At 46.2% G+C, this 24,846-nt stretch overlaps 1 protein-coding gene across 1 annotated transcript in view; it reads left to right on the top strand.

Moving 5' to 3' along the window:
* LOC138467234 (kinesin-like protein KIF28) overlaps positions 1-24,846 on the top strand; it is a 516,126-nt gene that overhangs the window by 468,871 nt on the left and 22,409 nt on the right. Inside the window, exon 18 of the mRNA XM_069607266.1 lies at positions 7,100-7,206. Coding sequence (XP_069463367.1) covers positions 7,100-7,206 — 107 coding nt within the window. The remainder of the gene's footprint in view (positions 1-7,099; positions 7,207-24,846) is intronic.

The raw sequence follows: 24,846 nt of genomic DNA, 5'->3' as shown, positions 1-24,846 counted from the left end.
ATCAGCATTCAGTGAGTAAAATAACCTTGTAAAAATAAAATGCAGCTTTGCATAAAATTACAGAGAATTTTGGGATTATCAGGCACTGGCAAGCGGGCTCTGCTGTTGCTGTGGGAGAAGTGAGACTTGCGATGGAGACACATTTAAGGTTAATAGCTGCTGTTTATCACAAGCAGGCCAGCACAGACCTTAACCACTGAATGCCCACTGAACAGCTATAAACCCTTCTATGTCAGCAAGAGGCTGATGTAGAGGAACTAGTGTTATAAAGCAATGAGGTAATTATACTGTACCATATCCCGTGGGAGGTGATGCCCCCCCAAGACTCAGTGAAGGCCCCTCGTGTCAAAAGGTTGAAAAGTCCTGCCGTCTCAGTCCCCACAGTCCTAACTTCTCCCCCGCTTAGAGTGGAAGCAGTCTGCGGCACACAGCTTGTAATGCAAATCGCACATTTTAAGCGTAAGGACAAAAAACAGAGAACTGAATACATTGCTGAGGTAAATGAGTTCTGACTGGCAACACTGGTAATACCGTATAGAGCCACATTATCGCACCGCCCAACTATGAGTTTGAGGGCAAAGGTGGAGGAAAATCCTTCAGCAAGAAGCTTGAGGTATTTCCCCCACCATACCGCCCAAAATAGAATTTTGGGTATTACCACCAGCAAAATTACTACCAGCAGTAATACCGCTGAAATCCACCATGGAGTCCTATGGACTCCAATTAATGGGGACTAACACTGCCTACCACCACTTGTAATCCGGCAGTAATACCGCCAGACCAAGTGGCAGTAATGGTAGTACAGTTTGGTGGTATCTCGGCAGATTTACAGGCCACACAGAGACATCACCCCTCTCCATGTTGTCTTTTATTGTAAAGTGGATTACCAGGTTTCAGACCCGTAAAATACCCCTGTCTCCTCAGGTGACTCAGACCCCCACCATTCCATCCTACATAAACTTGATGCCCCCAGGCTGTTCTTCTAGTCTACTTTTTTACCCATGTAGATCCAGGAACGTCATACTCCTGTTACTTTCATGGATTATTTTACTTTCTGTTCCTTAAAGCCAGGGATCTTAAACATGTGGCTCTCCAGATGTTTTGGACTACGACTCCTATGATTCATCACCATTGACTATGCTGGCTGGGGCTGATGAGCATTGTAGTATGAACCCATCTGCAGAGCTAAAGGTTGCAGAACCCCGTGTCCAAGCAGAGGCCTGGAACTCCATACTGCCACAAGCACCTTATCATTTGACTCTGGCTCTGAAATAGAGACTTTATGCCAGCCCTTTACCCACAAACACTGGTTGTTAATATTATACCTTGGAGCTGCACGCGTTAATATTACTTGTGCAAGAAACAGACGTTCAGGACGGGCGGTAAAAAGACTTCTGTGGGTCGTATGTGGCCTATGAGTTCACAGGGTTTGCTTGACCAGGGAATAGCACACGAGGCATGGAGTTGGGACAGGTTGGCAGGTTAGCTGCTGGCAACCTTTCAGGTGGCAACCGTAAACCCATGACGAGGGAGCGGAGATGTCCAGTGCTTCTTTGCCCCCCTGATTCTCTGATTTGTCAGAGCTACATTTTCAAAGTCCCTCTGAATGGAGCATGAGTGCATTCATCTCTCAGTTGACTCACAGTTATTGTTCTGTCTGCGTCTTTCATTTGTTATTAAACAGCACCCAAGGTTGGTGTCTCTTAGGGGGTAGGGAGCCTGGGACGCTCCAAGGACAACGAACTGGCAGCCAGGGGGTTTTAGTAATACGCTACTTTTGTAAACAAAATGAGCCCCCAAAAAATCTTTTTTTTGTGACTGCACCAGTAAATCATCAAGAATCGATGACTGGGAGAGAGGCTGCAGGAGAGCGATTACCCCTTATTTGTATGGTACAGTAGCACAGATAGGAGAAAGAGGTTGGTTGGCTCTCGACACCTGTTCAGTAGCACACCTGGGAGTGGGTAGTTGAACTGGCTTTGGGGTCCCCGTTTCTCTGTGATAGCATACTCTTGAGGGCATACTTTTTTAATGAACATTTAATTGCAACTGCATGTGTATACCAAGTGCTTAATTTGTAAAACAGTAGGTGCCTGTGCCCAAATATGTTCTAGCACTTCTGTGACACTTGGGCAGTTCCACACCACTGCTGCCACCACCCATAGTGCGACAGAGGCCGGGCCTTTGTGGGGCCTCAGCAGGGTCGGACTGGGACAAGAAATAGGCCCGGTCACCCAAAAAAAGTGGCCCACCCCTCGCCTCAAAAAAGTGGCCCACCCCTCGCCTCACGACCCTTGACCTCTGATGACATCACCAGAAGTGATGTCCTTTGACCCCACAGTGACATCCTGGGAAACGATGAAACACAACCTTTCACCCCTTGACAAAACAGGAAGTGGCATCAAATAGCATTGTCCCTAAGTACACTAAATTACTGTGAATCTAAGCAGACGTCCAAGGCCAAATGATATGTTATTGTATAGCACTTACGCTTAAGCTCTTTTTTTTACAGAAGAAATATGCATACAATATCACCCAACCTGTGGTGGTACTCATTTATCGACCTAAGAAGGATGAAAGGCTTTTTGGGGGAAAAAAAAAGAAAAAAAAAATATTTCTATTTTTTTTTCTTCCAAACCTGCCCAGGCATGGCCAGAAACCGGCCCCGACTCCCCAGGGACGATTTCGGCCCGTCCATGGCCGAAAGGCCGAGGGGCCAATCCGACCCCGGGCCTCAGGCTCCATTAGGAGCCTATTAATGAAGACAAAAAAAAGCACACACCTTCTTTTGCCGAGATGACTTCATAAATAGGTTCCTAATGGAGCCTGAGACCTCACAAAGGCCCGGCTCCTGTCGCACTAAGCATGTCTGGGCGGCAGGGGCCGTGGATCGGGCTGCGGGGCTGCTGCTTGTTAATGAAGCAACAGCCCGACCCTTTGGTCATTTATACTTTTTTTTTTTTTTCTTCTCAAACTGTGGATGCGCGCCCCCGTGGGCATGAGGCTGCGGCCTACCAGAGGGGCGCGCCCCACAGTTTGAATACCGCTGCGCCTAAGCCCTCCCCTCCAGGACCATACACCAATGAGTCCTAGAGGGGAGGGCTTAATTGCACATTTTCGCGATTATACCCGGCCGGAGAGAAGTGATGCAGTATCAATGGAAAGGGCCATCGATTCTGCATCACTTCTCTCCGACCCGGGGGGGGGGGTTCAGCCCCAACTTGATTTTGCCAGGGGGGGGCTCAGGCCCCGGAGCCCCCCTGTACCCAGCGCCCCTGGCTGCAGGGGGAGCGGGCGAACAAATAGGCCGCTCCCCCTGCGTGGTACCTACTTGTAGGCCCCATCTTTATGGCCCCACTTCCTGCGCCTGGCTCTTGCATGGCAGGTAGGGCAGGGGGAGCGAGTCCCTGTGGGGCTGTGCCATGGGCTTACCTTAGCGGGGCGTTTAGCCGGCCAGTTTGTGCCGGTTAGCGTGGGCGAGTGCAACACATCGTCCCGAGTCTCTGCCCTTCGGTAAGTCACTTTTGCTTTCCCTCTTTTCTCCATGCTTATACGAGATCACAATGGCAGTGCCACACACGAGCCTATTATCAATACTGAAAAACCGTAAGTACCCCGAAGCCGCAATAACTCTGACAACCGCTTTGTCAGGATTAGCACGAGCTGCTGCAATACTTAAAAAAATACTTGTTAAAGAGTTTTCAACCCACAGAAACAACCATGGGGACAATTATAGTGAATGGTATCCACGAAGGAACAAGCGGCTGGGGTGATCTCTTCCTGGCCAAAGCTCAATCTGATATCTCTGCAAATCGGGTCGCAGACCTAGCGGTTACCAACCAGCACAACACGTAAGAAAAACAATCTCGGACACACACACATTAATACTCAAATGGATAATGTGAGTTAAAAAAGTGTCTAAATATAAACTCCAAGGTGCATGGGAGAAAATACGACTCTGGCACAATGGGTCGCTGAACTATGTAAAAAGAATAAAGTGTCTGCAATTGGTGGATACTCCCATTCTCCGCACACCCTCAAAGCTGGTAATATTACCAGTCAGAATACTTAATAATCTGCTAAAGTGGGGTAACTCTTTAAGTACAAATGTATTCAATCAAACATATCTGATATTGTAATTTAATTAGAGTTAATATCAGGACATACAGTTCCAATATGTGTAGTAGATTTCACAATAAGTGCAACAAACATAAAATATAAAAGAGCCCAACGTGTTTCGGGAACAAATTTCCCTTCGTCGGGGGCAAAAACGCTTGAATTTTCAGTAATGTGTTCAATCTTCAAGTTCCAGTGTCAGTCTACAAAAACAATTCTTGTCAGAATATGATTATTAAATGTCTATTTAGATTTCAAGCATTCATCTCTGCACAGCGACAATCTACCTGTAGATAAATAGGGGGGCATCAGATGGTAATGTGCTCCAGGTTGAGATGTACTGCGGTCATAAGAATCTCTTGTCTGGTTGAGACGAGACAAGAGATTCTTATGACCGCAGTAGTGTTTTTGTAGACTGGCACTGGAATCATCAAGCCATTGCATGATCTATTTTGGGATAGGAAAACTAAGTTTCAGAACTATGCTGATGACACCCAATTATTTTTTACGCTATCTGCCAACAAGGTCAAGGACACCTGATGATCAATTATACCTTCAACATGGTCAGCAACTGGATGGATGATAATTGGCTCTTTCTTAATGATCAGAAGACTAAGCTACTGCTGCTGGCTTCCCCAATTATATCAGAAATTTGGGACCTGATTACAATCCCATATTGTTGGGCTTCTACCCTAACCCAATATCAAAAAAAGGGAAATCATTGGCCATCTACCTGAACTCCGATATGAGCATGAATGCTCATATATCCCGCTACTGTCAGTGCCTGTCACTATTACATCAGGTTCTTTGGTCAGATTAAGCCTTTTATTACGAACCCCAATGCAGCTATCATCGTGAGAGCAACGGTTGGCAGAAAACTAGACTACGGAAATGCCATGCTACTGGAGGCTCCGCTTATGAAATTTCTCGTCTCCAATTGGTGCAAAATGCTGTAGCCAGAATTGTATCCAATGCTGATAGGGGTTCCCGTATTACACCTGTTCTGAAAAAAACATAATTGTCTACCAATCTCACAAAGGGTCGAGTTCAAAACTTTAACGATAACCGACAACTGCCTATATGGCCAAGCACCGGGCTATCTCAAGAAACGCTTGCAATGGCACAAACCCTCTGTTGTCTTGCCCTCTAGCTCTCAGAAGCTATGGATCTGCAAACGTGTCAAACTTATGCGAGCAGGTGGCATATCCCTCCAATTTCTTGCTCCAACATGTTAGAACAAGCTACCAGTATGTATAAGGACTAACTTCACCCTCTCCTCTTTTAGAAGAAAAGTGAAGATCTTTCTTTTCGCTGAATACTTTACGAGCGATACCTTCAAAAACCTCTGATTGCTGCCTTTCTTGATTAGCTGCCTTCTTTTTGTTGTTTTGTGTCTATTTGTTATATGGTGCAACACTTTGATACCTTAAAGGGCATATAAATAAATAAATAAATAAATAAATAAATAGGGCTCTTACAGGTTCAGGGCATTAGATTATGGCAAATATCTACAGAATTTGGAAGTCTGGATAAAAATGCCTCATTTTGACATCCCAGCTCATTTGATACCATCAACAGTGCTTGAATGTCGCTAGCATAATTTCTCTCTATGTAATTTCTGCATTAGAATTGACTGGGTCTTCAAAATGAAACTGTGCCTTTTGTGGGAAAGCCACCCCCAGACAATGCAGTCATTGCGTATCTGTGTGCCCCCCCTGCCCCCCCTCCCCCCGTGAGTATCTGTGTGCACCCCCTGCCCCCCGTGAGTATCTGTGTGCACCCCTTGCCCCCCCTGCCCCCGTGAGTATCTGTGTGCCCCCCCTGCCCCCGTGAGTATCTGTGTGCCCCCCCTGCCCCCCGTGAGTATCTGTGTGCCCCCCCTGCCCCCCCTGCCCCCCGTGCGTATCTGTGTGCCCCCCCTGCCCCCCCTGCCCCCGTGAGTATCTGTGTGCACCCCCTGCCCCCCGTGAGTATCTGTGTGCCCCCCCTGCCCCCGTGAGTATCTGTGTGCCCCCCCTGCCCCCGTGAGCATCTGTGTGCCCCCCCTGCCCCCCTGCCCCCCGTGAGTATCTGTGTGCCCCCCCTGCCCCCCGTGAGTATCTGTGTGCCCCCCCTGCCCACCGTGAGTATCTGTGTGCCCCCCCTGCCCCCCGTGAGTATCTGTGTGCCCCCCCTGTCCCCCCTGCCCCCGTGAGTATCTGTGTGCCCCCCCTGCCCCCCGTGAGTATCTGTGTGCCCCCCCTGCCCACCGTGAGTATCTGTGTGCCCCCCCTGCCCCCCGTGAGTATCTGTGTGCCCCCCCGCCCCCCGTGAGTGTCTGTTTGCCCCCCCTGAGATTCTGTTTGCCCCCCGTGAGTATCTATGTGCCCTCACCCTGCTTGCCCCCCCTCTTGCTCTGCGCTCCACCCCCCCTCCTCATTTCCATCCTCTTAACTTCCCTCCTACTCCCCCCCTCCTTTTTCTCCCCCTCCTAGATTTCCCCCTCCTAGCACTTACTCCTATCATCTGTTCCGTGACTCTTGATAGCAGCTTGTCTGTCTCCCCTCCTTTTGTTCTCCCCTCCCCCCTCCCCCTACTTTTCAATTTGTCACTGACTTTTTGCTCAGTAGCGTGTCTTGTTCTCCTTCCCGCCTCCGTCCACTTGCCCACCCCTCCCACCCCGCCTCTTGTTACCACCTGCACTGCGTAAATTGTCGTCAGACTTAGTAATGTTACTGCTTGCTCTGTTTTCCTTCCTTTCCATCACCTCTTGCCTTACTTGTTCTATGCACTTGCACTATCAGAAATGTCGACAGGCCTATTATGATAGTTATTTTTACATTCTGTATTGTTTCAAGGACTTTTGCTGAATGTAACTGTATTTTTCCTATGTCCCCTCCCTCCTTGAAGCGCTTTGAAACACATTGTGTATAGGCGCTATATAAATAAACTATCATATCATATCATATCATTGTTAACTGTGCTTTTCCCTTGCTTTCCCAAGATGGGTGCACTGAACTGGATTGGTCTCTGAAAGATATGAAACTCACCACAGAAGGTCACATTATAATAGATGGCATAAAACCCTTCACATCTAATCCCAGTATCCGGGTGAGTACATATACATCATCAATATCTGCATATATACATTTATTTTTTCAGTGAAAAAACGTTATTAAAGGGGCGTTATGGTTAAGTTGCGCTAATAAAAACCTATCAAATTCAGTGAAAAAACGTTGGAGAAAGTTTGTTGAAAGGATATTATGGTTACAAGTAAAATCAAAAACCCCCAGAAATTCACCAGTTATGGTAAACTAAGCAACCATAACTCGCGCCACCAACGTGCACTGCTAAGACTAATACCCAGGACATCAAAAATGACATCACAAATGCAGCCAGGTTTCTGTTATGGCTAATATGTCTAGGTTGTTAGAAGTGATCAAGTCACATATATCAGGCACATGGGCCATCAGGGTTCTGGCATTTATAGTGAGTTGACACCATCCTGGGTGTGTTTGGAGGGGTAGCTACTAGCCGTAATGTGGGCAGTGTTATTGCTTTGGGCAGGTGCCTAGGCAGGCAGGTCTGGCTGTAGGTGAGTGGCAGGATGTGGTGTGAGAGAGCATCTGGAATGCTGCTGGTGTTTTCCAATGGCGGTGTGAGTCAGGCCATGGAGTTGGATGCTGCTTGTGCAGGATCTGGAATAGGTATGTTGAGCTCTATGCAAGCAGGTGGTTGAGAGGGGCTGTTTGCGGGGCAACCATCCGATTATGAGGTCCTACGTAAGGTGGCAGAGGGCAGGGCTTTAAGGTGGTTGCTGTATGTGAGAGGGTTAATGCTGGTGAAGCCAGTTGGACATCAGTAATGGGCAGCAAGAGGGGCTGTAATGCAGGCGAGAGGCTGTGGGTAGATAGGGCATGAATAGGAGGCATCCGTATGGGCTGAGAGGCGAGTAGGATGCAAGAGACAGGCGGGGGAGCAGTAAGGGGCAGCAGACGGGGCTGAGAGGCCAGATAGAGGTTGGAGACAGGTAGGGTAGCAGTGAGGGGCAGCAGAGGGGGCTCAGAGGCGAATAGGATGCACGAGACAGGCAGTGGAGCAGTAAGGGGCAGCAGATGGGGCTGCACGGCCAGATGGAGACTAGAGACAGGTAGGGTAGCAGTGAGGGGCAGCAGAGGGGGCTGCAAGATGGAGACTAGAGACAGGTAGGGTAGCACTGAGGGGCAGCAGAGGGGGCTGCAAGGTGAGAGGGAGACTGGAGACAGGTAGGGTAGCAATTGGGGCAGCAGGGGGCCTGCGAGGTAATGGGGAGACTGGCGACAGGTAGGGTGCAGTGAGGGGCAGCAGAGGGGGCTGCAAGGTGAAAGGGAGAGTGGAAACAGGTAGGGTGGCAGTGATGGGCAGCAGAGGGGGCTGCGAGGGAGACTGGAGACAGGTAGGGTGGCAGTGAGGGGCAGAAGAGGGGGCTGCAAGGCAAGAGGGAGAGTGGAGAAAGGTAGGGTGGCAGTAAGGGGCAGCAGGGGGGCTGCAAGGTGAGAGGGAAGCCGTAGACAGGTAGGGTGGCAGTGAGGGGCAGCAGAGGGGGCTGCAAGGCGAGAGGCAGAGTGGAAACAAGTAGGGTACCAATGAGGGCCAGCAGAGGGGGCTGTGAAGTGTGAGGGAGACTGGAGACAGGTAGGGTAGCAATGAGGGGCAGCAGAAGGGGCTGCAAGATGGAGACTAGAGACAGGTAGGGTAGCACTGAGGGGCAGCAGAGGGGGCTGCAAGGTGAGAGGGAGACTGGAGACAGGTAGGGTAGCAATTGGGGCAGCAGGGGGCCTGCGAGGTAATGGGGAGACTGAAGACAGGTAGGGCGGCAGTGAGGGGCAGCAGCGGGGGCTACAAGGCAAGAGGGAGAGTGGAGAAAGGTAGGGTGCCAGTGAGGGGAAGCAGGGGGGCTGCAAGATGAGAGGGAGACTGGAGACAGGTAGGGTGGCAGTGAGGGGCAGCAGGGGGGCTGCGAGGGGAGAGGGAGGCAATAGACAGGTAGGGTGGCAATGAGGGGCAGCAGAGGGGGCTGCAAGGCAAGAGGGAGGCAATAGACAGGGTGGCAGTGAGGGGCAGAAGAGGGGGCTGCAAGGTTAGAGGGAGGCAAAAGACAGGGTGGCAGTGAGGGGCAGCAGAGGGAGGCAAGAGACAGGTAGGGTGGCAGTGAGGGGCAGCAGAGGGGGCTGCGAGCGAGACTGGAGACAGGTAGGGTGGCAGTGAGGGGCAGCAGAGGGGGCTGCGAGGGAGACTGGAGACAGGTAGGGTGGCAGTGAGGGGCAGCATAGGGGGCTGCGAGGGAGACTGGAGACAGGTAAGATGGCAGTGAGGGGCAGCATAGGGGGCTGCAAGGCAAGAGGGAGAGGGGAGACAGGTAGGGTGGCAGTGAGGGGCAGCAGGGGGGCTGCGAGGGGAGAGGAAGGCAATAGACAGGTAGGGTGGCAGTGAGGGGCAGCAGAGGGGGCTGCGAGGGAGAATGGAGACAGGTAGGGTGGCAGTGAGGGGCAGCAGAGCAGCAGAGGGGGCTGCAAGGCAAGAGGGAGAGTGGAGACAGGTAGGGTGGCAGCAGGGGGGCTGCGAGGTGAGAGGGAGAGCGTAGACAGGTAGGGTGGCAGTGAGGGGCAGCAGGGGTCCTGCGAGGTAAGAGGGAGACTGGAGACAGGTAGGGTGGCAGTGAGGGGCAGCAGAGGGGGCTGCAAGGCGAGAGGGAGGCAAGAGACAGGTAGGGTGGGAATGAGGTGCAGCAGAGGGGGCTGCGAGGCGAGAGGGAGGCAATAGACAGGGTGGCAGTGAGGGGCAGAAGAGGGGGCTGCGAGGTAAGAGGGAGGCAATAGACAGGGTGGCAGTGAGGGGCAGCAGAGGAGGCTGCGAGGGGAGAGGGAGGCAAGAGACAGGTAGGGTGGCAGTGAGGTTGTAGCAGAGGGGGCTGTGAGGTGAGATGGAGGCTAGAGACAGGCTAGAAAATCTGTCTTCATGGTTGGCCCAGCTAAGATGTTGGGCACTTATTAAAAGGACACAAAGAAAGTGCAGTGATTTTGGTTTCAGATAGTTTTAGTATATGGAATGGAAATAAATGTGGCTTTTAAATGTCAAACGTTTGACTTTAGACAAGCAAGCAGTTGCTACTAGGTTAAGATAAAAAAATGTTGACAATTTCCACTGGAATACCCAAGGATAGTTGTAGGTATTGTGAGGTGATGTGTGGCAAAGGACATACAGTGTCACCTGTTTTAAAACATGTAATTGTGTTCTTTCATCGCGCTTCATTCCTAAAATCAGCCTCTAAGGGCGGGACTGAGTTTCAAACCTGTTTTGCTCAGTGTTGCCATGCTTCCAAGATAAGCATGTTGCCCTAGTCTTCTGGCCCATTGCATATGTATTGACACCACAGAAAAAGATCTTACATTGAGTGTCATCATTCTTTGATACTAGAAGCAAGAGGAGGAGTAAGGCACACTGCATTCAAGAAGATAGTAGTAAACCAAGATGCACATACCATTGTGATATGCATTTATGAATGGCCACTGACGTATACATGAAACAAAATACCTTGAATGAGGCTTTTTTAATAGCTTACAGCATGCATGCGAACATTGTGTTCCATTGAAGAGAGTGTAGTGAAGTCCTGGTTTTAACTTTGTATTCTGAGACTTGTAGACCTGGATTTTCTCCATTATAAATCCAGGACTACAAGTCTCAGAATGCAAAGTTAAAACCAGGACAGGACTAGCATCTCCCTAATAGAATGGCTCATTCTGGCATGTATGGTACAGTGTGAACTGAATCATGTCTTGGTTCTTCTAATGTTGGCAGATAAACCACAGTGAGATAACATCATTTGTCCAGGAACACACACTTTAGCTAAGTGTTGAAGTTGGCATTTGAGGCCAGTCTGTTATTTAGACATTTGCCCACATATCTTCTCAGGTCTGATTGGTAGAAATATGTGCTTAGGCTTGACTTTTAAAAGTACTGTTTTGTAGAAATTACTTGAAAAGTACAACACAACAAATCCATGCCTGCATACTGAAATATGTTAAGCAAAAATAGAATGATTACTGGGCTCCTCTTATTTATTTATTTATTTATTTATTTATTTACCATTTGTATAGCGCAGAACCACTGACCCTAGGGCTTAAGGACGCTGACATACACAGAACAAACAGAAGGATGAACTCCACGAGAGAGGAATCCAGGTGCAGGAGAGCTGACGGTAGGACCAGGATAGTGTTTAATTAAACAGATAGGTCTTCAGTCCTTTTCTGAAAACTCTGCTAGAATGTTCATCTCTGAATTTCAGGGGAGATCGTTCCAAGCCATAGGTGCCGCAGAGTAAAAGGCTCCCACGTAGTCTGCGATAGTCTGCAGACCGGCACAGTCAGCTGGGAGTGGCTATTAGGTCTGAGAGAGTATTTACTCGTCTTGGGCCTTAATTCCTCATTAAGGTAAATAGGACCAGAATTTTTCATACAGTTGATAGAGATAGACAGGAGATGAAAGAGAATTTTTTCCTTAATAGGGAGCCAATGAAGCTCCCTTCTCGCCTTAGAGATATGATCTGATCTCTTCTTGTCCAGAACAATCCTAACAGCATTGTTCTGCACCACCTGCAATCTGTTAAGTTTGCAGTTTGGAAGGCCGATCAGTAGACTACTACAGTAATCTATCCTAGAATGTATCAATGCGCTGGCTAATGTTTCCCTACTGGTTTGTGAGAGAAAGGGATGGGCATGAGATAGCAGTTTAATATAGTAGGTGGACGAGGCCACCAGACTGCTAACCTGCACCTTCATGTTAAGATTGCAGTCAAGCTAGATCCCCAATGTCTTGACTTTTCTCTTAACCTTTATAATGCAGTCATCAATCACAAGTTGGGAATATAGATCTTCTAGTTTGCGGATTTTAGGATCAGTACCCACAAGCATAAGTTCCGTCTTGCTAGTATTAAGGGCCAATCCATTGGAGCACATCCAGCTTTGGATGAGAATGTAAATCCTATTGATATTAATTTCGTCATCTGAAAAGACACCCGTAATAGGGATGATACACTGGGTGTCATCAGCATAGTTTGTAAACTCTATGTTGTTACTATCCAAGAAATCCAAGAAGGGCACCGTAAAGATGTTATAGAAAATAGAAGAAAGAAAAGCTCCCTGAGGGACTCTTTGAGTCAACTCCTTGGTGTTAGCATCTGCCAGATTACTGCTCACTCTCCATTGGCCGTCTTTCAGAAAAGAGGTAACCCAATCAGCTTCCGACGCTGAGAGGCTCTGCACCTCCCTCAACCTGGAGACCAACACAGTATGCTCTACCAGGTCGAAGGCGGCAGATAGGTCCAACAGCATCAGCATGCTGGGGTCGCCTTTATCCATATGGTAGAGGAGCCTGGATTTTAAATCCAGCAGGGCAGACTCAGTACAGTGCTTTTCCCGAAAGCCAGATTGTCTCTTGTTCAAGATGTTAGCATTTCTCAGGTGAGCCAGTAGTTGAATGTATGCAACTCTGTCAAGGATTTTAAGCAGAAATTGAGAATTAGAGATAGGGCGATAGTTAAGTGGCTCATCAGGGGAGAGGTCTGTTTTTTTAAATAATGGAGTCACCCATGAATGTTTGATGCAGGTAGGCACAGCGCAGTCCCTGAAGGAAGCATTAGCAAACTTACAGAGGGTGGGGATGAGCGAGGTAGCACATGCTTTGATCGTTAGGTCATGACAAACATATCCCTCACAGTTAGATGGTTTAAGATTTTGAATTATCACTGTAAGGTCAGCCTCTGTAATGGGCTTGAAAGAGAAGAGCTCTTCTTCTTCCAGTATTTAGCTGGGGTAATAGTATCCTTATGACTCTTATGCGATAATGTTGGTCTAGCTTCTGCAATAGCTTTATTGATTTTGTTGAGCTTAGCATCCATAGCCTCCTGTACTTGATTACACCACTTAGAATCTTTCATAATGGTGTCCTGCACAGTGTTCTTTTTTGTTTCTAATTCTTTAAACACTTTAAAAAGTCCTTGGGTTTTGACTGGGCTTTAGCAATCCGCTCGTCAAGGTAAGTTCTTTTAGCAGTGATCACCACTTTTTTTATAGACACTAACATGTCTATTATAGATATCTTTTTCAGCTTCTTGAATAGAAGCCTGTGAAGGTTGAGCCCATTGGGTCCCTTTGGCTTGAACAGCCTGGCGCATCTATCCTGCCGTCCAATCATTTCCAGGCATTCCTTTCAGTCAGTCCCAATGGGCTTTTGGTGAGTGGATAGGGGATGTTCACTTTCCCACCCCTAATGGATGTCAGGGACAGTCGGTGTGACCCATTCACTGTGGTGATGTTGGGGACATGTGCATGCAATCTGTAGTAACTAAATCTTGCACTGCCCAGTCTGTGCACATTTGAGTTGGTTCTGCCATTAAATTGGCACATCACATACATATCCATTAGCCAGACATTATCCATCACTGTTTCACCAATGATAGACTAATGCAATGTTTGTTGGGTGGGAGTGGTTCCACGGGGCCTGCATACTGTTTTGTTTCTGAATACATATATTTCAATACACTGAAAAGTTGAAATAATATGTGTTGTGGCAGACCAGAAGAAGCAGTTGGATGCACTGAATACATTTTGAAGGGTTTGTATCGAAACAATAATGTAAAAATGCCTAGCATGCCCTATTGCTACGGGGAAGTTCCCTGCATAATCAAACTAACTCGGGGTGCTCGTCCATCCTCAAAGTCAAAAGAAAATGTCCTCGGCCCAAATCCTAATCTTAACTGGCCCTACCACTATAACTAATAACTAAACAGCACCAGAATGTTCAGCTTCTGGTGACTTCCCTTTAGCGGGGCTTCCTGATCTTTTTTCCAAAAACAAAGTTCTTGTAGTTCTGAAAAATGGGAAAAAGTCAATAAACAAGATTTCTCAGGTTTCTCTGATTGTCTCCTATAAGACTCTGTGTCTTCTGATATAGATTTCAGGATCTGGTCACCGTGAGGTTTTGGAACCTCCCAGCATCATTCTTACACCCCTTTTGGGGGTGGTCTTTTCATCTTCTCTTCCTCATTTTAAATCCTTTGGATTCTTTAATTTTCACACTGTCTCTGATAGGGCATTCTGGACCCCTTTTAAATGATTGATACAACATCTCCTGTGGCCTCTCCAAAGGCTTACACTTCAGGTTTCTAAGACTCCCATAACCAGCGTTCAAACTTAATTCTATTGATTTCTCAACATCTCTCATAGAGCACTGCCCGTGCTTGTCAACTGTCATATTCAACAACTCTGTTGGAGTCTCCCAAGACATATGTTCTGGGTTTCTCAAGATCCCATAATCAGTATTATTACTTCTTTCATGCAGTTCGTTCATTCCCTGTTGCCTCCTCTTACGTGAACCACCCACTAGACTTGGGCCAGTTGACAGGGCTTGGCGTCTGGCAGATTCTTCTTCCCTCGTTCTCTGCTTTCTCGCACCTATCGCTGACTCGCTCTCAGCGTCTCTTCATTTTGGTAGGCCCGGCATACATCAGCAGATGAGAGGTTTTGGTCCTCTAGGTTCGACTGGTCTTGAGTTGTCTAGCAGGCCCTGGGCCCGAGGCCAACCACGGCTTCCTCGTGGTCATGCCACTAAGCAGGACGGTGTCTGTGACTCTGTCCCAGTAGCGGTTGAAACACTGCTCGCTGCACCGGGATTCCGTGGTTCTCCTCAGGCGTTCTCTCACTCCCAGGCTACCACTAGCTCTGGGCTCCACAGCGCTCTGCCTCTTGAGGATGCATCTACGTCAGAGGTTCTCCCCTTCGTGAGGTTCTCTCTTCTTCAGGGTTTTGTTCCTCTTACATTCCAGCTCACGTTCAAAGGGGCGTTTAGTTTGTCCTCCGGTTTCGTATCCTGTTCAGCATTACCTAAAGCCAAATGAAAGGAAACCAAGTTACTGGTTGTCGAAGACAATCTCATAGAAAATACAGGTCTTCTGATTCCCATATAAGCAGACAGCGTTGTTTGCATAGGGAGTTCCTCTTGGGAATGGAAATCCTTGTCCCCTAGAGGGGAGTCACTGCCAGTAAGGTCCCACTTGCCCAGACCCCTAGGGAGGCTCTTGCTTAGCGGCTCACCTCCCTATCCTCATAGAGGGTTGCTCCCACATGTGGAGAAGGGACGAATACCTAAGATTCGTCACAGTGGGCCTCATTATAGGTTTGCCAATATCCTGGTGAAAAATTGTCCAGGATACCAGCCAACGTGCCTACCATTTTCGCTGCCTGATATTACAGGTGGTGGAAAGGGCGTTAAATCCCCATTCCATGGGGTGGGGCGGTTTGCCAGTATTATCGGCACCGGTCGGTGCCTGAGTTCCCTCCAGCTCCTGGCTGGTTACCCCCACCGGCATACTTGTACTCTGCTGGTCCGGTAAAGTGCTGGTATATGTTAATACTGGCACTTTAATACTGGACCAGAAGGGTTATAATGAGGTCCAGTGTCTTGTTTAATTTAAGAATGAGATAGCATAGAAGATGCTTCCAAAGAAACTGCCAGGAGCTCAGAATAAGAAGCAAGGTGCTCAATTTCGTTCTGATTTGCAGAAAGCGGCAAAATTGATTAAAACTTTTTAAGTCAGTCACAGGACAATACAGAGCAAATTGTTGTCACTTTTGTGGAAATGGGGGCGCCAAAGATGCTTCCTGCCTGGGATGCAATCTGGTCTAAGGCCCTGCAGTCACAAGTAGCATACCAGCGTACCTAACAGCTAAGCTTCACAAATCTGGTGTCACATGCTCCTCGTGCACCAATTTCACCAAACAGCTTAAATCACAGCTCACCCACATAGAGACGAACTGTAAACAATAGTTCTCCTGTCGCACAGACACCCTATGCAATTAGATCCCTGTATTGGTTCGGAATAAACCCACAATTCTCCAATTCCACAATGTTGTTCTCAAAACGTAGCTTTTCCAAAAATACCTGACCAAGGACTTATCCCGATGGACACACAGAACACAACTCACATTACTTGCACTAATGTTAAAAGACGTCAGTCTAAATACTGGGTACCCACACCATGTACAGTGCTCCGCTACCCTCGAGCTGGGTCCACACTTTAAAGAATAACATTAAATTAAAAAATAGTACTAAGTAATTTGCAAAAGAAATCACTGTAAATTATTTGTTAATGGAGGCTAAGATTAGGTGGTATGGTTATATAACAATCACTGTTTTTAAACAAAACCTTAAAAATCTCAAAGAAAAACATCAGTCCTTGTGGTTAAAATAAAAAAAGCTAAAAAACATTCATATCTAAAATGATGCTTTCCAACGTAGCCCCGGCCATGCACTTCTAGTGATGTCCATATGACTTTTTACAGATGGCATCACGGACATCATCACATTAGATATCAGCAGTTATATCATCATCATCATCATCATCATAAACTTTATTCGGCACAAGCCATAAAAGTATAGCACATTTAAAACAACATTATACATAGATCAACTAAACACACGCAGAGGATAATTATTAACACATTACTCCCTATAAGGTGTAAGAGTGAAACCAAATTGTTATGGGAGGGCCAATATCCCATCTAAATATCATTTGTGCAGCCTTAATGCAATGGATATATAACTCTATACTACATCTAAGACTATTGGATCTACAACTAATAAATATTGCTGGGCCTGTCCAGTGGTTCGAATACCCGTACGTCTAAATGGGGAGGAGGGTCTTCTGCCTAATCGTTCTATATAGATCGCACAAAAGCATAAAGTGTACTGTGTCCTCCTCAGCTTCCGGGCAATGTGGGCAGGCCAACCTTTGGGGTGATATATGTATACTCCAGTTGGATACCTTTCCACTTGGCAAAAAAAAAAACCTGAGGGGAGTTATATGTGTCCTGCTGACATGTGAAGCAATCAGGTCCAGATAGTCACTCCTTTGGCCCGGGATAAAAGTGTTAGCTTGCTTCCTGTTAGACAGTTTGCTGAGTTCCTTTTCCCTCCTTTCCATGTCCCATATTTGTATTAATTTCCCAGTGATCAGCCCAATATTGTTTTCAGAAATACTACTGGGATCCGTGAACAGTTCTCCAGCATCTACTTTCATCAAGGTATTGCAAACATATTTTATCCTAGTGATTCTATATAGATGTTCTCTCACCATAAGATCCTCCAAGCCATATAAAAGGCATTGTTAAGTTCTGAATGCGTGTTGAAATGCAGGGCTGATCGCGGGAGGTTGAGGAGAATAAAGGCATCCTCCTTTGCTTGAATTGGATGTGAAACCTTGAATCCCCAGAACTCAACACCGTACATTGCTATTGCACAGGGATTTGCCCTGTAAATGTTTAGAGTAGATTCAACGGACTGGTAACCTAAAGCAGTTGCAGTATTATTGGCACCACATGTCTGGCCCATAAATTGGGCTCTATTGGATAGGTGGTCTTTCCCTTACCATTTATTTGAAAATATCACCCCCAAATAACTAAAGTAGTCTACCTACTCTAGGTTAAGTTTATTCTGAAAGAAGGAAAAGGAAAATCCTTTATTCTCCCTGATTGTCAGTTGCATCATCGAGCAGTAGAGTGAAGGAGAGTAAGGGTATTTTGTGTAATGAGTTCATGCAGATAGCAAAGGTTATCTTAGGTATAAAAAGGCAATACCTGTCCCGGAAGGCTTCAGCAACTGTGCACTGGTGCAGCGTGGGCCAATAGACCCTGCAAGAATGGGCTATTAAATATTCTATGCTTTTCCACTCTGATCGACCCTCCCAGGTCCAACTTGGGTCCTTCCTCTATCTCTGTCTCTACCTGTGATGTCCCCCAGGGCTCTAACCTCTCTCCCTGACTGTTCAACCAATACCTGGCACTTCTTGCCCACCGCATTGCTGCTCTTTGCCCCAACTTTCAGTGCTATGCGGATGACACTCAGCTCATTTCCAGTCTACCTTCGGCCACCTCTTCTCCGTCCCTCATCTCTGTCTGTCTGCTATCCAGGAGTGGTGTGCCACCAACAATCTCTGCCTTAATGCAAGTAAGACTGAGATTCTCCTCATCGGCACCCCCTAACGCCGTCCTTTCCTGTCACTCTCTGGCCTGCCTCTCTTGGTCCTCTTCCTGCTCCCAAAAGGGGAAGATAAGTGGTGCACACCTAGTGGTAATAAATGAAGACTTCAGCAAGTAAATCACAATCCAGCATATGCTGGTTCAAAGGTTTTCAGGTGCGGGGGAGGAACAAAGGCCTTGGCACGAAGCCTAAATCAGTAAAGAGAAAGGAAAGAAGATACAAATTTGGGACCCTCCCGTCCCCTGCACACTAATTACAGATGCCACAAAATGCGTTCAAACATATGGGCATAACAATGTTGTGTAGATTGAAAATAACAATTTATTTGACATAGAGAGGACGTGCCCAGAAGCATTTACAATAAAAAAGGATAATTTGTTACATTTAACATACTAAAATGCGAAGAAGCAACAAATGATGCAAAAAGCGATGTCCAATAGAGTAGTGGCCGATGCGTTTTCGAGGATTCCCTCTTCTTCAAAAGGACCTAATTGGACTATTTTAAACAAGTAAAGGAAACAGAAAGAAAACAATATAGATTTCAATGTCAGTAAGTCGATATTACAACAGTATAGATATCGGGATGCTCAGTCGATGGTAAAGAGCTGAGCAATTAAGCCAAGGTGCAGAACAAAGTAAATCCGGTGATATAAAGATGGCCAACCATGTGGGAGTCATTATCGAGAAACCAAATAATCAAATCTTGCTGAAAAAGCACCCAAGGGGGTTAGAAATGGAGCAAATAGACAATAACCCGTTCCGAAAGCGAAGATCTCAGAAAGTACACCCGGGAAGTGATATTAAAAATATTGAGTCAAAGTAGTTCGACTAATCGTGAAGCCATAAAAGAGTGTTTGTATCTAGGTTCCAAGAAGGAGGGCGGGGTAAGTGCAGAGGTAAGGTGAGATTAAGAGAAGTCAAGAGGGTGGTCAAAAGAATAGAGAGAGGTGTAAAACTCACCGTTGTACGGTAAAATGGTCCACGCTTATATGCTGTAGATGTCTGTGCATACGGACAAGGTATCTAGTAAGGAAGTCATCCCAGGACAACGAATGCTGTGGGAAAATGGTATAGTATAACATAGAGTAATAAAGGGCGAGGCAAACAGTGACGAACGGGTCATCCCAATCATTTGAACTCAACTGAGATCCAGCCAGAAATGAGTTTCCCAACTGTGATATTCTGTCAATGCTCAATACTATTTAGGAAAAATAACAGGAGCCACAGGACCAAGATGTGGTATGGTGTTTATATATAAACAAAATCAAAGCTGAGTCCCAGTGGAAGCAACTCAAATATTGCATATATTACTTCATCAAGGGGATGTGAAGAGGCAATGGTTTGATATCCTGTGGAGGATCGAAATATCCAGAAGTACTGACAGAGTCAGAGTATCTCAGGTACGTCAATAGAGCTGTTACAAATGGATACACAAGAATATGTGTGTATAGAAAAAGCGGGTCTAAACGTGGCAATGTCAATGTTCCAGAAAGGATAATGGTGGATAATGCTAAGTGTAAGAATCCAAAGGAATAACCACATTACATCCGTGCAAGGGATTCTATTTCCAAAGAATCGTTTCGTAAAGGAGTTGCCTTGGAGACTGTGGCATCCGCGTGTGCTGCGGTTGCCGGGCGGGTGGAAAGTTGCAATGCAGGCGGTCTGCTGGAAACTGGAGCAGATGCCACCTAAACGTTAGATATAATTAAATAAATGTATGGATGGCAATATATATCCATCCTACGACTATTCAAGATAGGGAGACTGTAATCGCTTACCTTTTACAGCCGTGGGGCACGGTGTTAGGAGCCTGAGAAAGGTGATCAGAGTCTCATCGCGGCCGTTACCTGGGAAACGATCCACGTTGGATTCAGGCCGCCATGTAAGTAAAGGGATAGGGGCATAGACATCAAAAACAGCGCTAGAGCCGATGTGCGTGAAGCTGGCCTCCATCTTTAAATGGTTAAAGGTGCAGACTAGCCCATAGGCAAAGGTTCTAGATATTATAACAAACATATGAAGCAAGATAAATTGAAATGCTAAAGAGATGAAATGAAATGAAAGGGCTCTGTAGTGCTCTAATAGATATAAAGCAAATATTTCAAATATGGGAGCGTAATGCCCACAGGGAGATCGAAGTAAGATGTAGAACCAAATAGGTACAGAGAAAGAAAGAAGGGGTGAAAGCAAGTGCAATGTCCAAAGCGGGGGACAAATAATCACGATTATGTGCATCCGGGGCTACCCGGATTATTAATAACAACAGGAGGCTAAATGGCTTGCTGTTTACCACCGCATCGACTCATACCGCTATGTTTATCAAAAGCCAAAATTCCAGCCTACCGACAATATTCAATATATTAATGATTGACAATGCAATTTACTAGTATGGTCACCCATAAGGAGAAATACATTGCACAGGAACAAGAGACATCACATTCCATGGTTGATCTGACTGTGTCCATACAAACAAAGAGCTGGGCACTAGAATAATATATCTGTAACAGATATATGTGCTCAAGTAAAGACATTCTTCAAGAGATAGTATAAGAATGTTTAGAGCTGCAGAGTCCAGAAAATGCAAGGTTACTGGATCCAGATTATTTACATATTCCAGTGTAGAATGTGACTCATACACCATGGTGCCAAGTTAAAGGGTGACAAACCTAGATAATCGTAAAAATTCAAACAATTGAAAAAATATAAAGGTTATTTATAGATCATGTTTCGATCTCATGGAAGTATACATGATCACATTTATTAAAAGGAAAACAATAAGCCCAACGCAGAATTAGTAAGGCTCAATTGCCTCCATCCAGGAGGGGTGGTATGCCTTATCATTGCATATGACATTGTTTTATAGAAAGCAACTAAGGGAAAATTCATCATTCAAACCCTTACGTTGCAGAGTATCTAATGTATGAATCCAGTATTTCTCTCCTTGTGATAGAAGAGATAGGTAGTTACCACACCTAGGTGGTCGTTTGACAATTTCTACCACTTGGAATTTAATTTGTGCGATCGTGTGTTGGTGTTCAATAAAATGTCTTGCCACTGGGGATCTAAGGTTCTTACACCGGTAGATTTGTGTTTGTGTTCAGACCACCTTTCTTTCACGGGTCTCGTTGTTTGACCTATGTATAATTTGCCGTAAGGATATTTTATCGAGTAGATAACTCCTGTAGAGAGGCAGGTTACAAAATCCCTGATTTTAAATTTCTTGCCCGTTTGGGGGTGAGATATTGTTTCACCTTTGATGACATTATTAAAGTTTGTGCAATTCAGGCAAGGGAAAGTGCCTTTCTTTCTAGTACCCACACAAGTTGTTTGTCTTTGGGAGATCTTTCCGCTCTCACCAGTTTATCTTTTAGATTGCAACCCCGTATTTCTCCTTATGGGTGACCATACCAGTAAATTGCATTGTCAATCATCAATGTATTGAATATTGTCGGTAGGCTGGAATTTTGGCTTTTGATAAACATAGCGGTATGAGTCGATGCGGTGGTAAACAGCAAGCCATTTAGCCTCCTGTTATCATTAATAATTCGGGTAGCCCCGGATGCACATAATTGTGATTATTTGTCCCCCGCTTTGGACATTACACTTGCTTTCACCCCTTCTTTCTTTCTCTGTACCTATTTGGTTCTACATCTTACTTCGATCTCCCTGTGGGCATTACGCTCCCATATTTGAAATATTTGCTTTATATCTATTAGAGCACTACAGGGGCACTTTCATTTCATTTCATCTCTTTAGCATTTCAATTTATCTTGCTTCATATGTTTGTTATAATATCTAGAACCTTTGCCTATGGGCTAGTCTGCACCTTTAACCATTTAAAGATGGAGGCCAGCTTCACGCACATCGGCTCTAGCGCCGTTTTTGATGTCTATGCCCATATCCCTTTACTTACATGGCGGCCTGAATCCAACGTGGATCGTTTCCCATGTAACGACCGCGATGAGACTCTGATCACCTTTCTCAGGCTCCTAACACAGTGCCCCACGGCTGTAAAAGGTAAGCGATTGCAGTCTCCCTATCTTCAATAGTCGTAGGATGGATATATATTGCCATCCATACATTTATTTAATTATATCTAACGTTTAGGTGGCATCTGCTCCAGTTTCCAGCAGACCTCCTGCATTGCAACTTTCCACCCGCCCAGCAACCGCAGAACACGCGAACGCCACGGTCTCCAAGGCAACTCCTTTACGAAACGATTCTTTGGAAAGAGAATCCCTTGCACGGATGTAACATAGTTATTCCTTTGGATTCTTACACTTAGCATTATCCACCATTATCCTTTCTGGAACATTGACATTGCCACGTTTGGACCCGCTTTTTCTATACACACATATTCTTGTGTATCCATTTGTAAAAGCTCTATTGACGTACCTGAGATACTCTGACTCTGTCAGTACTTCTGGATATTTCGATCCTCCACAGGATATCAAGACCATTGCCTCTTCACGTCCCCTTGATGAAGTAATATATGCAATATTTGAGTTGCTTCCACGGGGAATCAGCTTTTTCAGCAAGATTTCATTATTTGGTTTCTCGATAATGACTCCCACATGGTTGGCCATCTTTATATCATTGGATTTACTTTGTTCTGCACCTTGGCTTAATTGCTCTGCTCCTTACCATCGACTGAGCATTCCGATATCTATACTGTTGTAATATCGACTTACTGACATTGAAATTTATATTCTTTTCTTTCTGTTTCCTTTAATTGTTAAAAATAGTCCAATTAGGCCCTTTTGAAGAAGAGGGAATCCTCGAAACACGTCGACCACTACTCTATTGGACATCGCTTTTTGCATCATTTGTTGCTTCTTCGCATTTTAGTATGGTAAATGTAACAAATTATCCTTTTTTATTGTAAGTGCTTCTGGGCACATCCTCTCTATGTCAAATAAATTATTATTTTCAATCTACAGAACATTGTTATGCCCATATGTTTGAACACCCTTTGTGGCATCTGAAATTAGTGTGCAGGGGACGGGAGGGTCCCAAATTTGGGTCCTCTTTCCTTCCTTTTCCTTCTCCCACCTGCAAGGCTAAAAACCTCAGGGTCATCTTCGACTCCACACTCTCCTTCTCTCCTGACATCTCTGACGTCTCTAAGAAGTCACACTACCAGCTGCACCTCCTCAGAGGTATTCTGCCTTTCCTCTCCTTCCCCAGAAGCTCACTGTCTCCAGAGCTCTGGTTCTCTCTAGGCTGGACTATTGCAACAGCCTCTTTCTAAATCTGCCTGCTTCTACTCTCCGCCCTCTGCAACTCAAACAGAACATGACAGCGAGACTTGTCCTTGGCCTCAAGCCCAGTGATCGTTTCTCTCCAGGACTGAAATCTCTGCACTGGCTCCCAGTGGCTGCGAGGATTAAGTTCAAAACCCTCTGCATTGTCCACAAGGCCTTCTGGAGCATTGGGCCTCAATACCTTCAACTCTCTCTTCCTAAATATCTTCCTTCTCAAGCTCTTCGCTCATCCGCCTCTAACTCCTTCAGGGCCAGTCACTTCTCCAAGCAACGAGTTGGTGGTAGATCTCTCTCTTTGGCTGTGACCTCCCTCTGGAACAGCCTCCCTGAAACGTGAGGAGAACCATCTCTGGTTCCGGAAGCACCTCAAAACTTTCCTCTTTGCTTCTGCTTTCTCTCCTCCTCTCCCCTTTTGAACTCCTGGCTGAACCTGCACTGGTTACCTGGCCACCCTCTGATCTCGTGCCCAGTTCCCCTACCCCACCAGTTGCACTCCTGCACTGCCTCCCTGGCAACCCCTGCACTTGGGGACTGCTTTCTGTATACCTACAGTTCCCTACCAGCACTCGACACCTGATGTCTGCACTTATCTTGCACTTGCCATTAGCTGGCTGTACTTCTCTCATTGTTTATTTATTCTATTTATCCCATGTGCTTCACTGTCGCCACCCCCCTCCGACCCGGCACTTTTCCCCTTACCCCTTCCCCTGCACTTGCGCGATCAAAATGACACTCGCCCTAGTAGGATTGTGGTCTCGGTCTTCCCTCTGTTCCCCCTCCCTTTCTGCGTTGCGCCTTAAAAAACGTGTGTATAGGCGCAATATAAATGCCATATCATATCATATCATAACTCAGTCGCAAATCTGATCCAGCAGCACAGAAAGTTGGTGTCAGGTCTTCAGAGTTGTGGCTGGCGCCCATCCAAGCAGCTTGGTTCCTACAGCATCCACAGGCTCGGGAGCAGGATTCCAATGATGGGGTTGGTGTCGGGAGATCACAGGGAAGAAGGATTATAGGTGGCTCATCCAGAAATCTGAGTCTTTGCGTTACAGGTTCGGTGATGTGGCCAGGCAACAGCAGGAAGCACAAGCCTCTGGAGATTTCTGGATGTGGCAGATTCAACCAGAGTTCTTGCCAGTTGTCTGAAGATGAGGAAAATTGAGTCCAGCAATTGAGGTAGCTAGTGAATTTTTTAACTGGAGGGGTGTAAATGTATGCAAATAATATACAGAAGCCTTTTAAAATAATCTGTTGATATGGTGAATTTTATAGTACTTTCTGTGGAAAGATTGGGTGCAAAGCGTCAAAGTTTACAATGAAATGTGTATGTTAGCACATGAAAAACCCCAATAGATGCATGTTACCAAAAGAGCACAGAACTATTTTCGAAGGCATTTTTACTATGCCTTTGCTC

The sequence above is a fragment of the Ambystoma mexicanum genome, chromosome 4q (genome assembly GCF_040938575.1).
Source record: "Ambystoma mexicanum isolate Mex_15411 chromosome 4q, UKY_AmexF1_1, whole genome shotgun sequence".
Lineage (NCBI taxonomy): Eukaryota > Metazoa > Chordata > Amphibia > Caudata > Ambystomatidae > Ambystoma > Ambystoma mexicanum.
This window is presented reverse-complemented; position numbering and strand designations above follow the sequence as displayed.